The sequence below is a fragment of the Drosophila eugracilis genome, unplaced genomic scaffold (genome assembly GCF_018153835.1).
Source record: "Drosophila eugracilis isolate 14026-0451.02 unplaced genomic scaffold, ASM1815383v1 contig_75, whole genome shotgun sequence".
Taxonomy (NCBI): domain Eukaryota; kingdom Metazoa; phylum Arthropoda; class Insecta; order Diptera; family Drosophilidae; genus Drosophila; species Drosophila eugracilis.
In genome coordinates this window covers 3807690-3824274 of record NW_024573645.1, presented here as the reverse complement: position 1 = coordinate 3824274, position 16585 = coordinate 3807690, and the positions used below count along the sequence as shown (strand labels likewise).

Sequence of the window (16585 nt, the reverse complement as noted above, 5' to 3'; positions counted from 1 at the left end):
GTTTTGGGTTCCAGGGCTCTGGTCTCCCTTTCCCACGGCGTTCTGCTTTGCATTTTAAATTTCCGCCAACTCCCATAATGTGCCAGTGTGTATGTTTGGGGTAGGGAAAAAGTTTGGCAACTTTTACATTTCAATTTTAATTTCTTTGGCCCACACTCGATGCAAACTTTAAGCCAAACCTGAGCAAATTCTTAATGGCCCACTCACACTAATTAGGACCTCCAGAAGTTTCTGCGCCTTTAAAGATTCCCTTCTTTTTGGTTTTCCTCTAAGAAAGAGCTCCACATTTGCATTTGCCAGCAGCCTTGATTTTTTATTACCGTCCGAAGTTTATGACGAATAAAACCCAGCAATCACAATGAAAAACTCGTTCCTAATTAAATTCAATTTACTTGTGACTGCTGCGGCTCGATGTCCTGAAATTGGAGGCTCACAACATTATGACCATGCAATTAAAACCTAAGATAAAAGCGAGCTCAGGATGCTATCTGCGTTGGCTGCTCATTGAGTACAGTTGTGGGTAAAATAAAAGTCTTGTTTTATATTTCTAAGTATTTCAAAAAATATCAAACAAAAATTAGTATAAATAATATTAAATGGTTAATAACTTTAACAGAGTTTTATTTTAAAATTGATATCTAAGAAAGTATTTAGCTGCTACTATTTTTAGTTTTTTATCCTTGTAACCCTTATATACTTAAATGCAAATAAAATGTTTAAGTTCCAAAAATCAACTTTGGGACTATTATTTTGCCTGCAGCTGTATGGGCATATTCACAGAGCACGTGAAATGTGTGGTACATATACTCGACTGGGGACAGCAAAGTGTTTTTATGCAGCACAAAGGCAATTGCCGTCGCCTTGTTTTCTAATGTCGCCACAGCTGCACAGTGGGGCGAACAGGTGAACGGGCAGCAGGTTTTTTCATTGCCACATGAAAATTAATTTAAAATTAAGAGAAAAAAAGAGAGAGACAGAGAGACCCCGTAGAGTGGAGGTTAATATGTCGTAGATCAAAGTCAGGCCATAGATGAGATCCCATTTACCACTCCTCCACACACACACACATCCTGCCATTGTGCCGCGCCAGAAACAGACAGCATCCTGCCGCTGGGATAATAAACGTGGGTTAGAACCACGTCCTGTTAGAACAGCAGCTGACTGAAAAGTGTCATTAAGGCGCAGGCACGCCCACACGCACTCACACGCTTAATAAAGTCAATTGAAGTCTCCATGGCGCTTATGTGTGTGTATGTGCGTGTGTGTGGGGCAAATAATTTATTTTGTCGTTAAGCTTAACTCCAGCCATTGCGGAAAAAAGAGAGGCAAACTAATTAACTTGTTTAGCGCCAAAGCTGCGCAATTTCTACGCTACCAGCTTAAGTTTAAGCGCCACTGCCGCCCAACTAATGAGCTCCTGTGTGGCATATATATATCTATATATATATATATATAGCTATATCTAAAGCTATATAGCACTTTATAGTATAGTGCTCGGTTGTGCGGGTGCGACATTAGGAGAGGGTTTCCCCAGCAAAATTCTTCTAAAAAGTTGCGCCTGATTAAGCCCTTGCGGCCATGGGTGAAAGTGGGGTTTTGGCTTTTGGAAATGGCTCTTGGGATTCTAGGAGCATCTAGTTTCGCATACGCAAGTCTCTCTTGCATAATTCCAACTTCCACTTGTAGAAATTTATTTAACTACGCAGAGTTGCTAGGAATTGAGTTTTGCGACTAATTGTTTATAATTTGTCTTCATCCTTGAAACTTTCACAAACGAAACTAAAATTTTAGAAGCCGTTAATCAAAACTTAGAGATTAGAGCCTAAATCAGAAAAAAGGAATGGCAATTTCTAAGAAAACTAATAAAGCAACTTTTTGAGAACCATTCAGAACTTTAAAAAAGACTTCAACTACAACTTTTTAAGGAGTTTAAGTTCTTTTTAATTATTGGTCATGAGATAGGAGAAAGTCTGCCTCTCTGATTTATTCAACTCAGAAAAATATGTAAAATATGAAATATTATCATAAAAAATATATTTTATAGGTAACTATTTGTATTGGTTCGATGTCAAATGAGTCTTCGAATGGTGGAATTTCGACTGTAGTAATTTTGTTTCTTTCGCTTTCGCTGCTGCTGCCGCAGAGCAAACTTTATTGCATACGCCAGGGCGCAATATGAGACCGTGGCGGAAATGGCATTGCAACTTGAGCCAAAGGAGGCAGCAGCAAATGTTTCTCATGCAACAGAAACAGCTCAGAACATGCAAAAGCAGTGCAAACTTGGCTTTCTTCGTCCCTCGGCGCCGCGCATCAACGCTTCGCGACTTGGCGTCGTCTGTGTGGGCCAGCAATTGCAATTTCATTTCCGTTCCCTGGCATTTTATTCCCTTATTCTTCTTGGTCTTCTTTTTGGGCGTCTGTATATTTGCAGTCGCCGTTTCGTTTATTTTCAAGAGAAATAAGTATTTTCGGCTGCTGTTTCAGCTTCTGTTTTTGTATATATTTTTTGTACTTCACTTGGCAGCAGAGTTTCGCGCAGATACGGTGAAATTCTTGCATAAACTTTTGCCGAGTTGCTATCTAATTGAAACGAAGCAAGAGAATGCAGTTTTTGGAGGGGGCGCCAGGGCGAAGTTGCTGCGGAGTAACAAAGTGCAACAGGAAGTGGGAACGGCGGCAGCTGCAATTGAATTTGCCACAAAAATGCAAAATGAAGCTAGAAGAAAAATTTAATTTTCTCTTCCTGTCTGATTGGAGTAGAGCAGAGTGTGGAAATGTTTCCCAAACACAAAAAAAAAAAAAGACGAAAAGAGCCTTGAGCCCGGCTTTCTGCCAACAGAAAGTCAATCAACTGAGATTCTGTGTTGGCTGTCAAAGTTTAGACCTTGTCTTTTCACTTGTCATTGTCTGTTTCCGGTTCTCTAAGACTCCTCGGGCCAGCTAATTGCAACTTGAATGGAAAACTTTTGGCCTCTTTTGTGCCATTCAGCACAGACTTCATTTTTATACCCGTTTCACTTACAGTGTTTGCTCTTGGCGCCCAAAGGCTTTTCATTCATTGGCAAACGCTGCGTATACGCAATATTATTTTTACAACTGTCAGCAGTTAGCCCAGGAAAAACTTTTGCCAAGAGCCAAGTTTTCGGTTAGCGAGTATATAAACTTTCGTTGACAATTTGTCAGGGATTTTTGACTATTTCTCAGGGAACTCTCAGGACTTGGCGACTCACTCATTGCTGACTTTGGCAGCAGAGAGACAATTTTCTGAATTTGATAACTGGCGGAAAAACTTTCGTCTGAGCTTTTAGTTTTGTGTATTTTGTCCTCTTTTTTTTTGTTATTTTTTAAGAACATAATATCCGTCTTGGCCTCAATTTTGTGCCGTTCACGTTCCCGCCTAATTGCATAATTTGTATGCAGGATTTTGCGGGTGACTGCAATTTCTGTGGAATAAAAAGTTTTATGCTCGTTTTTGGCTTTTGGTTTCGTTTCGGAAAAGCGCCTCCATTGTGTTTTGCTTTTATGCCGTAAATTATATCGCCTGCATGTGTGCCGCTCCCTTACACTCCTTGTGTAGCCAAAGGATGTAACATCCTTCCCAGCTCTTCGTTACCAACTTGCCAACTGGTATTATCTGTCTCCCTGCTCGTTCGTACATTCACGGGTGTAGGTTTTCCCTCATCTCTCCAGCTCTGCCTCTCTGGCAAGGATCCTAAATTTCATGGGTGTATGTGTGTGAGCCTGTGAGAGTTATCGCATACAAGCTATAAACTCACAGTCGAAGTAGCGAACGTTATAATTTATTTATGGTAATGCGTGCGCACACACAGAAAATGTCTCTGGCAGAAAGTTTTATGTGCACCGTACCTCAGAACCTCAGGACGCCTAACCACACCCAAAAAAAGTCGTTTCGTTTAACGTCCATGCCGAATCCCTTTATCTTGCTTTTAATTTTGCCGTGGCACCTTGCAGCTGAAATATTAAATCAACTTTTTCCTTTACAACATCGGAAGCAAGAAGTCCCGACATCAGCTTCCTTTTGGCCATGTCAAATGCCAATCACAACATGACGAGAAATTTAATATAGCAAATTGTAATGTCAGGAATGTTCGTCAACAAACTCAATATCAAGATGAGTTCTTCGTGGAAATGTATGTAAGAGCAAGGGCAAGACCGAAAGCCAATGGCCGACGGCAAAATGTCTGCAAAAAAAAACGAAAAAAAAAATAATGTGAATGAAAAGCAAGGTCACCAGCATCACGCATTACGTATACGCATTGTGTGCCCACAGGATATCTTTTGACTTCATTTTAAGTGGAAAGCTTTATAAGCTTTACTCGTTCATTGCAAGGGTGTATTATGTTTGTGAAAATAAAGGTAAGAAAATAAACAAGAATTCAATTTGAACTTCTAAGAAGGCATTTACGCTTCTGTGAATTGAAAATTTATCGGATATCCAGGTCATTTTTCTTCCATATCAATCAAATTTCAAGTCATAATATATTTTGCTTAGTTAGATAGGAAAATGCTGTCCCATTCGATTAGTACTGGAAACCATCACGTCGTGTCTCTTCATTATATCATTATTTCAGGCATTTTTTGTAGGTTTTACGTCAACCGCAGACAAACAATTAATATGCATAATTTGTAACTGTTTTCGTCGTCTCAAAATCACTGCGAGACTGCTGTCAGCAAACGCTCCTTGTGTCCCTGGGCCATAAATAATGACAGCTTAACAGGCTGGCACTCCTCATCATCCCAAGCCAGACGCTGCGACATCCCATTTGACATGTGCTTAGCTGCCACAAAGCCCCAATGCCTCAGTTACCCGAATATCTGCCGAATATATCTGGCCATTGTGTCGAGTTGTAATTGATAGACCAGGGCGACAGATTCGCATCTTCGATTTTGGCCAGAGGACCAAGGACATCGGCAGCCTTACCTCTTCAAAACTCATTAGTTGCAATATGTGGCCTGGCCGGGTCCGCCTAACTGGACCAACTCGTCCGGGCATCATCCAGCAGCTATTAATTAAAATTGCACATTTCTCTCCGGCATCCTTGGCTCCTAGCTCTCTGGCTCCATGGCTATGAAAATTTAATATTTGCCCGGCAGTAAATACAGATGTTGCTGGAGCAAACAAGAACTGACACACTCACACACACACACATACGGAGAGCTCGTCTTACATAATCAGTTAAGTGGCACACATACACACATATGTGTATGTGGGAGGATCTCAATGGCCGTTTGGTATACCGAATCCTCCAGCTGTTTGGGGCCTGCCACACAACAATATGAAAGTGAAAAATGAGTTTGCTCAAGAGTTTTCCCCTTCGGTGGAAAAATATTTTAGTTTCGCCTTAGCCTGACATCGAAGTTTTGTTGCTTCAAAACCAATTTGTCTTATTGCTGGTGTAAGAAGGGGGGTGCAGTGCAAGATTTATGAAACATGGAATTCTGCCGCAGAAGCCATGTAAAGTAGCTCTTAAGCGGAACAAATACGCTTGCCCCAAATCCGAGTTAAGCAGTTAATTAGCGTCGATGATCAAAGGAAAAACCAGACTCACATCCTCACGAGTTCATGATGCTCATTACATACACAGGAAAAACACGATGCCATAAAAACAATTAACATTGGGAAAACGATTAACTACATTTTGTAATTATAAGCAATTAAAACGGTATGATTAAAAGAAGCCATTATAAAACCCATAATTCAAAACTGATTTTATATCTGTAAAGAAATACTTTAAAGGGGCCTAAGAATGTATTACTTTGAGTCAAGTACATGTTTTGAAACCTTCCGGAAAGACTTAATATAATATTTATAACATAAATTCTTATTTAACGAATAAAGAATAAATTCCCTCCATTACCGCATACCCAATTGATATTTAATTTTCTTTGTGTGTAAGCGATTTACAGAATTTTTTAACCTTAGCTGCAACCCATTTGCCATTTGCAGGCAGTCCATGTAGCCATGTAGCCATAGCTCAGCACTCTCACACACACACATGCAGGCAATTTGCTAATGTGTACGTGCAGGACTCGACTCCTGCCACAAAGAAATTAAGCTGGGTGGTTCTGGGTGGCAAAAGGGGTTACGAGGGGGTTGCGATTGGCAAGGACGCAGGCCACAATGCGATAAGAGAGACCATAAAGCAGACGAAAACGGAATGCACAACAAGGCTGATAAGTGGGCGTGGGCCGGTGAATAAAAGAGTAAAGTGAGTAAAGTTTGCAGCGGATTCATAAGTTTTCCTCTTCGTTTTCGTACTTTGCGTTCCTTATATTTTTTTTGGTTGTTTTACTTCTTTTTTTTTGAAAACAGAGAAATTGGTATGTCTAGTTCGAGTCATATTTTCTTCAGACCAAGAGCTGTGTCACTCCTGGGAAATTTTCATCGCAAGGAAGGCAAAGAAAATTGCTGGTTTCAGACATTTCAGCTGCTGGAGTTCCCTCGCTGTTTTTCGGTTTTCTGGCATGCAATATGCAAATCTCTTTAGCCGGGTAACCGTGGGAATGGTCCTGGAAATTGCAATGCTAATGAAAGCCAAACGAAACGAACTCAACTACAGACCAACTGAAGTCTTCTTCAGCCTCCACCTGAACTAAACTGAACTGAACTCTTGGCTAAGCTCCGACTGAAAGCACCTCCAATGTCGGACCACCTAAATAGGTGCTAATGCTGGGGCCAAATAGCCAGACAGCCGAATACTTATGTCGTTAACTTTTACAGCTGTTTTTATAACTTCTCGGGCCATGATGTCCCTGCTGACACAAACACACACACAGCTACCACACACCCATCATCACAGATCCTATTTAGCATCCTGGAAAGTTTCGCCTGCGTGCTGGCAATTTATGCAACAGTTTGACAACATAAAAGTTTATTACATAACTTGCACTATACTCGTACTCGTACATGGCGCACGGGGGTCAAACGGATGATGCTGAGACCAGACATTATCCATCTAGTGCCCATAAAAATGGATCTCTAAACCACTGACCAGCGGGTGAGAAACTTCAGCTACACGTAAAGCTGTAATTTCTGCCACATTCTGATTTAGTTTTTTAGTCTCTTTGAAGCAAAGCGAACAAGAGGGAGACAGAGGTGTGTCTATATGGGAGATATATAGTATCTGCAGCACTAAGTGCCGCTTATACAAAATTATGCATATCAAGTTTATGGCTGGCAGCTATTTCACACAACCATTCGTACAAAAACCCAACAGATGAGATGTTTACACATAGTAGAGCTAAGGGAGCTGCGTTTTGCATATATTACGCATTGTATGTGATCCAGAGCTAAAAGTCTTAGCCCGGAGCCTCAGCTTATTCTCTATTTTATTCAGATTTTTATTTGGATTTTATTTTATGCTGCAACGACACAATTTCCCAGCGCTCAAATTGCAAAGTGCACAATGCAAAGATTTATTTTGTGCTGACAAACAGAGCATCATTTGTTGGTAATCGATGGATAAGAGCATCTGACTTTCAGACTTTCAGACTATAAAGCACTGAGTGGCTGTTTGTCTGGAATGGTTTGTGCACATATATACTCGCATAAAGAGTTGGGGGAGATAGAAACTAGCTATGAATGACTGAGGATTATTGCTTAGTTGACAGCCTGGCGGAAATGCCGGCAAATCAGGCGAATTCCTTGCGATCTAAGCTAATTTATTATCATTTTTATGACTAATGCAAAGCTTACAAAACGGATCTAAATTGGACCGGGAAATGGAAATGTATACCATGCATAAATCATAACAGAATTCTATGGCACATCTTTCTGCCCATTTCCATTTCCATTCCCATTTTCCAAGCCCAGTCGTGTGCCTGTGTGTGTGTGTATCTTTCGCCTTTTGTGCTTGATTAACGTCAACTGTTTATGGTTATTTATTTTCTGCTGCATACTTTGAGGCCATTTCCTTTTTGGCGGGGATTACTTCCGCCTTTTCTGCCAGATAACCAAGCAAATTACCTTGGGATACACAAAATATGATTTCATTTATTTATACTCGCCTGTATTGGTAAGGTTTCCCTGAAGCTGTTTGCCCAAAATCTTATGCTGAAAACGCTTTTCCCTCTCCAATCACAATTTGTCTTGAACTTTTTGGCAAGAAAACTCTGACTTTTGCCAGAAACTTTTCAATTAAAAAAGCAAAAGCGGAGAGTTGCCCGAAATTGCAGCCATGTGCTAAAAATTCAGTGTCACAGTGTGAAGAATTTGAATTCCCACTTAACTGCAGACAATTTGGTTATATAAACTTTTCAAATAATTTATTCCATTTTGCGAATACTTGAAACGCCAGAAGTTGTTGGAAATAAAAAACGTAAAATTTATAGCAAGAAAATGAAAATGTGCGATTAGACGTTATAAAAACTAAGTATATAAAATGGCAGCCAAAGGATATTTTCAGGACATCAAAGTGAAATTTATGCAGAAACAAAAGCTCAGGCTGCAAATTGTTCGTTTGTTTGTGTGGGTGACACGCACGAGGAATACAAATACAAGGACACATGTGGATTCCTTTTATTTTGTTTTTTGGAAACTGCTTAAAATTCTGCGTATGTGGCGCCTGCCAAAAATTTCAAATGCCTCATTCGTGAATTTTTTCTCCTTTTCTCTATGGAAAGTTTTGCGATTCGCAATAATTTTGCTTGAAGGCCGCTAGACGAAGAGTGTGTGTGTGCCTCAACACTCACACTTGCCTAGCAGACTATTAGCACATACACACACAAACACAAAGGGGAAGAGGGTCTCAACAATGGCCAAGGAAAAAAACACGGGAAAAGGAAAAGGGGAAGGAAACGCAGAGAAATAAAACCAAAATGGCAAACAAAACAAACACAGCACAACACACAAAACGAAATACCAAAAAAATAATAAAAAGGAAGTCAAGTTTTGCAAAGCCGTCAAAAAAAATACCCTTTTTATAAAAGATCTATCACAGAGAAGTTTTCGTATCATCTTATCATTTATCATATAATATTCGTCTTTTAATATCATATAAGCCTTTTCTTAAGATAGTATCTTTAAAATATTAAAAAAAAACTTGGAAGTGATGTTAATCTATAATACTCCATTAGGTTACCTTAATCCCTGACTTTCAAACTTTCAACCAACATCATAATGCCCCTAGCAAGAGTATAGAAAAGAACTAGTCCAAAACGAAGAAAAGCTGGAGAGAAAGCAAAGCGCCTGGCAAATAATACGGGCAAATGGGCGAAGAAAAAAAAAAGCGACGACGTTGCGTCTGTGACTAACAGTCATCGATGAGAGGGTGGATCGGGTGGTAGGGATGGTCTTCGGGTGGATTTTCTTGTAGTTTGAATGGTAAGGGGGACTTTGGGTGGTGCGTGTTGGCAGACCAAATGAAAGCAGCTTAGCGCTTACTTCATAGTTTACGCGCAGCCAAACGACAACAATACTGCCAAATGCTATTGATTTTCCTATGCTAGCTGCTACTGGTATCTTTCATTTTGGGCCTCCGCCTCCCGGATCGGCTCCGATATCCGGAAAGGTGCGTGCTAAAGACCCGAAGAAGAAGGGAGCCATAGATAGCCCAGCTCAGCCGGGTCAGATCTAGGAAGACGGGAACACACAGGCTACTACAAATCGGATTTGCGTGAGTAATTGGCACGTCGTATTCTCTTTTTCGGGCCAGAAAACGTAGAGCGGAAAAAAACAAACAACACGACCGGAAGTTGTTGGTGTGAAACCTCAGCAACGACGAGCTGTGAGGAAAGAAAAAAAAAAGTTGGGCAAATAAAAGCGCAATTGCGTTATATATGCCACAGAAAACACCGAAAAAACTGCCTTTTTTCTTGGGCATTTCAATGGTTGGTTTTTCACAATGCAAAACAGCTCTCAAAAGTATCTATCATCCATTTTGTGGTTTCTGATTTCCATCAAATTAGATGGAATCAGCTTTAATCAAATATCAATTATCCAATTTGGCCTGTAATTTACCTTAATTACTTGCTTGGGGGTTCGGTTAAATTTAAGTCTAATTATACATTTTTGTAGCATACTTTTATGAATATGATTATCGAAATTGGTAAATTTGATAATTTATCTTAATATTATATCTAATTATATATTAATTCCTTCAAGAACAAACTTTTGGTTTGTTAGAAATGAAAGGGTAAATACAATATGGGTATAGTAATAGATTTTTCAAGGGATTACCCCATCAAAATATCTAATCAAATGAGAAGCACCTAACATCAGCTACTATTAAGCTGAAATTGATGTGTTTTTCTCCGTGCATTCCGCACACTTGTGCCTCCAAGCATTGGCAAATGTCAGCAGTCAGCTTAAGGCGTATTAAGTAGGAGACAGACAGGAAGAGTGGCAAACTGGGAGGCGGAGCTGGAGACGGATTCAAGACTCAGACGGGGAATCCGAGTCGTTGGGAAGCGGAGACAGTGAATGAATGGGACTTGCTGGATGGCTGCCGTGAAGCCATTTGGGACTTACCTCATCGATAAACTCGAAATCGCCGCCCGTCTCGCCGACGTACTTCTTCTTGTTTCTGGCCTCCGAGCTGCCAATCAGGCTGGATGACATCAACACCAGCGCCAGACAAGCGCTGGCAATCAGCGGCGAGTGCTTCATAGCTGTCGTCCGGGAACAGGAACAGGAGATGACAGTGGTGGCTACGGAGGAAGTGCTTCAAGCGTTGCGCCCTGTTGACGGCTTTCCGCTCTCGCTAGACGCTAATCGCTGGTGTTATGTCCTGTGGAAAACTACGGACGCCTTCTGGTTTACGCACTCACGCACACTCACTGGCAGTATCCACGCACAACACACAATCACACAGCAACTATGCTAAGCTATGAATGACAATGAGTTGGGTTTTTCGATCCTGTCTCTGTTTCTGTTTTCTGATTATGTTTCTGTTTTTGCCCTTGCAATCACAGGCGCCTCCGCGAATGAAGTGCAGCCTGGACACGAAACACTGAAGAACTGAAGGCGACGCGGCCGAAACGTAAACTGAGCGTCTACGAGTCGAGCTTCTGAGTGGCAGCCACCGTGATGGGCAGTATTGGAATTTTGCGACACAAGTTCCGAGGGCTAAGAGTGCGTCAGGTTGCGCTAAGAGAGTAACTGGAACGCCTTGGACAGTGGCAGGGTCGTCAACATACATAAAAAGTAATAACATAAAATAATTTGATTTTGTAAATCCAAAAGATCCTATCTAATTGGGTCTTGTTTTTTTGTATAAGTCTTCAAGACACTTTATATTTAGAACAGTAATGAAGTAATTGCAGTTTTAAAAAATTGATTCCATTACCTCTCATCTCCAATCATTCGCTCAGTGTACCTCACTGCGTATGCGCAATACATCCAAGACATCTCTCTCGCTTCGACATGGCCACCATCCCCTTACCGTTGGAGCAACAACTGCCAGGCCCTTCCAGAATGCCACCACCAACAAAACAGACAGCGACTGGCAATTGTTTAAAATCGATTTTCCGGATTCTCTTTGGGCCATCCATTGCCAGAGCTTTGGAATGCAGACTCGGAATTCTCTTAAACTATAATTGCTGGAGCCAAGGCAGCGGGTCGTGAACCTGCCACTGGCGCCCAATGCGACTTCGCATCCCAAATGGACTTCAGAGTTTTTCCTTTCCCTTCTTGCTAGTGGCGCTTGGCTGTTGATTTTTATGTATTGGCGCTTGGCACACTTGGACCAGTCCAACGCGGCTGCTGTTGGCCGGGAAACCCCAAAACCATTTAACGCGTCAGCATCAGAGCGTCTCTAAGGCTGGCCAACGCTGGCGAGGGGCGTCCTATAGTTGGAGTCCCAGCCACGTTGTAGCCGGACCGAGGACCCGTAGGCTCTGTCAGTTTCAAATTAATAGCCACGCACACACACACTCACTCAGCGCCGCTGTGGGGTGTGCATTTATTATGTGAGTGAGCCTGTGCTTGCCTACTTTCGGCCTCGTCCTCGTCGTCGACGTCGTCATCGCGCTGCTTCTCTATTATAATGGCATCATTGACTTGTGCTTTGATGGCTGCTTTGGCCCGGACAGGGCTTCGGTTGGCCCCATCCCTCTCGTGTGTGTTGGTATGTGAGCTGGAGTCCGCCTCCACTTGATCCCCATTTCGGCACGGACGGCTGGCGCCGGTTGCTGCCTTTTTTGAATACTCATCTCACACTTCCTGCTGCTGCTACTGCTGCTGCTGATGCCGCCTTCAGGTCCGCCTTTTTGCACTAGGGGCGCGTTACTTTACCGGAATTTGTTGGTGGCCATGGGCCCTTAAACTCTACTTCGCTGGGCCCCGTCAGAGTCCCAGTCACAGGCGGCGGTTCTCTTGTAAAACTTTACATTTTATTGGATTTCCAAATGATTTTCAATCAACAAGTCCATGTTATGCAATATGTAGTATGTAGTATACAGTTATTGTTATTGTTACGCAGGCATTGCAATTGCTAATCAAATTGATTTTCACACATTTGTTCAATGACTCGATAAAATGGCTTTCAACTACACTCTACTAGCAGGACCTGTGCTTCATACTAAACGTCACGTTTTAAAAGCTCAAGATTGTACAATAGATACATGACATTCGCTTTTAAAGTGACTGCACAAAGCACATATTTTGATTATAAACACAAAACAAAAACTGTATGGTAATGTGTGCGGATTAATAATTATTTTTTGGTTAGTTACAAGTCTTAAACGCTTTCTAAACGAATGGAAATGCCTGGAAATGATTGTTAGTTTCGGCTGGGAAGAATCGAACCTTAAACGTAAAATATATAATATATGTATTTGCGACGTGCAGCAGCTGCTCCTTTTGTTCACTGGGCGCCTAATGTTCCTAGTTCGTAATTTTCTCTAAATCCTACATAAAAATATATATATATCTTGTATAAAAACGTGAATACTATTAGCTGTGCTGCTGCCGACACTATTTTTTTTGGCCGCATTCATGTTATGGCTAATAAAAAATTGCTCTTATGACAGAGATTCCGTTTACGTTTTACAAATGCACTTTGAGAGATTCCATGCGGCTCACAATACGGCGGCGCAATTCAGCGTATCTGCAGAAGAGTAATTTATTTAATGTAATGTTTAAAATTTATTTAACTAATTTTTTAATATACCTTTCCTTTATTTTGGCGATCTCACGGGCCACTTCCTGGTCGTAACGCTCTAGAATGGCGCGGCACTCGGGTAGCGATAGATTCAAAAATTGAGCAACTTCATTACTAAAATAAGTAAAAAGGAAACATAAGTACGGGTTTGATTAAAGAATTACGAATGACTTGCCTGATTTCATCAGTTTTGCGCGAGTCCACTAAAAACATACGAGCCACATCCTCATGAGGGCCCAAAGTGACGCGAGTTATCAAGGGATACTCGTCATCCTTTAGACGCTTCTGCTCACCATTGTCACGTACAATGAAGAGAGAAAAGTTGCCCGGCGAACTGTCTACCTTATATTTTTCCAGCACCAAATTGATAACTTCCGTGGTGGTCACCATCGACGAAACCCACACAGACATTTGAGAACCGAAGGGTGGCGTGAAGAACGACGTCTCCCGATTGTAGTAGTGACCATTGATAGAGCACCGACGTTTAAGCTTGGTACGAGAGCTGTTAATGAAAGCATTTTAATTACAAAACAGATCTTGATATCAAAGCTATAGTATAACTCACCGACGATTACCACTGCGTCGTTTAATGGCTGCAGCTCCAGTGCGTGGGGGCCTTCTCAGAACCACACCATCTTCCGTTACATGCAAACCAGCCGATCCATCTGCTTCTGGACCTCCAACTCCCTCGCTCGCTGTATACAGCTCCTCGGTTTGCGTCAGCTCATCGCCGGCAGCTGCTCCACTGGTTATAGATGGAGCATCTGCACGGCTTGACTCACCCTCGCTGCCGGCAGCGACATTCTCTTTGGGATAACAATCCATCTGGATTTGAATGTACCGGGCCGGGACATCACTGCGTCTTATAGTGGCTAAGCGTTGGGGACGCAGAGTTGTCTCATCGTCGTCATCACTGTCGGAATAAACAAAGCAGCTGGGTCCCGACTTGGAGCGGTTGATCCCTTTCTCGAACAGCTGCCGTCCCTGCTGATATGGCTTTTTCTGATCTCTGCTGGTAACTGTAGACGCGGATGCTGATCCGCTCTTCTGCAAGGCGTACTGACGCTGTGTGGAGCGGGGTGAGGCTACACTACTGCGCAGATTCATGGTGTCGTTGATTAAAGTGGGATCTATGGAGCGCAATGCATGCTCACAATTAAAGCTTTTGCTCATCACCGAATTCTCGCCGTAGAGCTTTAGGGAATCATGAATACGAGAGGGATCAATTGGCTGGTTACGCTTTAGAGTGCCATCGTTGGGTTCCTTAAATGAGTTGGCGCCGTTTACATAGTCCTGATGGACACTTCTTTTAAAGTCCTCGAAATCCATGGGCTTTAAGGTAGTATCATCGCAAGTCTCATAGTTATCCAGAGATGTCTCGGTCGTGGACACTGTTGTGGTATTCTGCGTATTGGTATTGGCGGTCAACGAGCCAGTGGCTGTCATAAAGTTATCCGTGCTGCTGCTGTTGGTTGTGGCCGATTGAGTGGAGCTCGATTCAGTGGTGGTCGAGGTTTCAGTTGATGTTTTGCTTGGCGAACTGTCGCTGGATGAATGTGACGACGGCAGTTTAACCGGCATTGTTTCGTAGATGCGATCCTTGTCATTGTGACGTCTTTCCACCTGCAGCAGATCATCAATGTCGTCCCAGTCCAGCTTTTCTAGGTGATCCAGTTTGGAAGGCAATGTGCTGGAAACACAACTTGTGCTCGCCGTTGGAGCCTCAACCAAAGTGCCGGAGGAATCAGTGGTGGTCGTATCATCATCGTCATTGGACACCTTACCATTGGTTACATCCTTGCTGTTAGCTGTGGTGTTGGCCGAGGCATCTTCTGGGGTTGTCGGCAGCTCGGAAATCTCGTTTAAGCTGCAGGAGTCGAAGGTCATGCTCTCAGAAAGTGATACATCCGTGGAAAGCTGATCCACCTCGCCGGTAGTCGTTGAAGGCGGACCTACTGATTCGCTAGCATCATTTTCCTTGTCCGAACTGCTTTCCTATAGTTGGAATTTATTTCAATTAAATTATTTATAATAAATTATAAATTTAGACTACATTGGCTGCCTTGGACACGCGACAGGAGTTTCTCTTCCGCACTAATATCCGCTGATCGTCATCCTCCTTGAGATGAATCATTCCCTGCACGCCCCAATAAACTCTCAGTGCTCCTTCCAGCACTAAGCGGTTGTTGACCTCTCTACTGCGTATCTCCAGGCTATTGTTGTCGTAGAATTGGTTGTAGACCTGCCCATAAAAAAGGAATTCAATGAGTCATAGATATTAGGTTGCCTGAGTAGCGAGTGCTGCACCTTCAGCTTGGACTCTAGGTGATCTCGTGGCAGTGTGGGGCCATTGGACTGAGCTCCAGCTGGTTTTTGAGCTCCCTTTAACCCGTAACTCTTGTGGGATTCTACGCGGGTACCATGGCCAAACAACTGGGGTCCAAATAGGGCTCCATAGCACGGGACATGGCAGTAGGGTACACTTTTGTGCTACAATAGATCAGAAGATAAAGATAAGATCACATGATCGACTGACAAGTGATTCTCATACCTCAGCATGCTGGCCAGGATTTAAACGTTTGCCACACTCCTCGCAGCGCAAACATTCCGGATGCCAATCGTAGCCAAGCGATTGTTTACGTTCCGCTGTACGGGTCATAAATAAATATAATTTACAAGTTATTTACGGAACACTTTGTGTTTGTGTGAGCGTGGGTGCTTGTATTACCGAAGTAAACGGGTTTGCCGCACTTGTGGCACTTCCACATTCTGGACTCCAAACAGGTCGTGTTAATATTTCCTCCGAGAATGGGCGTGTTTCTCTCCTCCTCCTTTGTTGTTTTCGTTTTTTTTTTGTTTGGAAACTTGTGACGTAAAGACGAGTTTTATGCAAATGAGGCGATTTAAAGCGGACACGAAACGCAAATAGAACGTAAGACAAAGGGTAAACACATGAGGGGGCGTGAGAGACTCTGATCGGTCAATCGGTCAGCTGCGGTGGAAATCGTGTGAAACTCATAGTTTTATAAATGAAACTGACACTGGGCACACCCACACTTCGTGCACTGGGCAGGTGCATCGGGTTTCGTTGCGTTCTTAAATAGATAATTGCAGTAAAACCAAAACAGCACCAGCAGAAAGAGAACAGAACAATGAAATGAAAAATGGGAGTTGCCCAACACTTACGTGGTATTCTGATAGGAGAGTACGGTCACCCCAATTTTGGCGATGTTGTGAATTCAACTATTTTTAAAGCTAAAGTTAGCCAGGGAATTAAAATGCAGATGTCCGTTTGGCTTAAACCCATTAGTAGTTTTTTCTATCTTCGTAACTGCAAGAACCCGTTTAGAAAATGTAAAACGTTATGGATTTCGTTTATTAAGTAAAAAACGAATTGATTTTCATTCTATGTTGTAGCTATTTTCGACACTTGGTGAAAATCACAACTGGCAACGCTGTAGGTT

The 16585-nt window shown here is 42.3% G+C and overlaps 2 protein-coding genes across 3 annotated transcripts in view; both read right to left on the bottom strand.

Annotated features, from left to right (window-relative positions):
• LOC108115629 (proteoglycan Cow) overlaps window positions 1-11016 on the bottom strand; it is a 43084-nt gene extending 32068 nt beyond the window's left edge. For both annotated transcript variants that reach the window (XM_017227180.2, XM_017227181.2), the window contains exon 1: window positions 10490-11016. In XM_017227180.2, the coding sequence (XP_017082669.1) occupies window positions 10490-10627 (138 nt within the window). In that variant the 5' untranslated portion in view covers window positions 10628-11016. The remainder of the gene's footprint in view (window positions 1-10489) is intronic.
• Window positions 11017-12329: 1313 nt separating this feature from the next.
• LOC108115696 (serine-rich adhesin for platelets) lies at window positions 12330-16284 on the bottom strand. The gene is made up of 8 exons (XM_017227266.2): window positions 15850-16284; window positions 15673-15767; window positions 15429-15611; window positions 15175-15363; window positions 13687-15116; window positions 13297-13623; window positions 13131-13235; window positions 12330-13067 (listed from the first exon to the last, which is right to left on the bottom strand). The coding sequence occupies exons 1-8, from the start codon at window positions 15887-15889 to the stop codon at window positions 13007-13009; spliced, it is 2430 nt and encodes an 809-aa protein (XP_017082755.1). The 5' UTR covers window positions 15890-16284; the 3' UTR covers window positions 12330-13006.
• Between the last annotated feature and the right edge of the window lie 301 nt (window positions 16285-16585).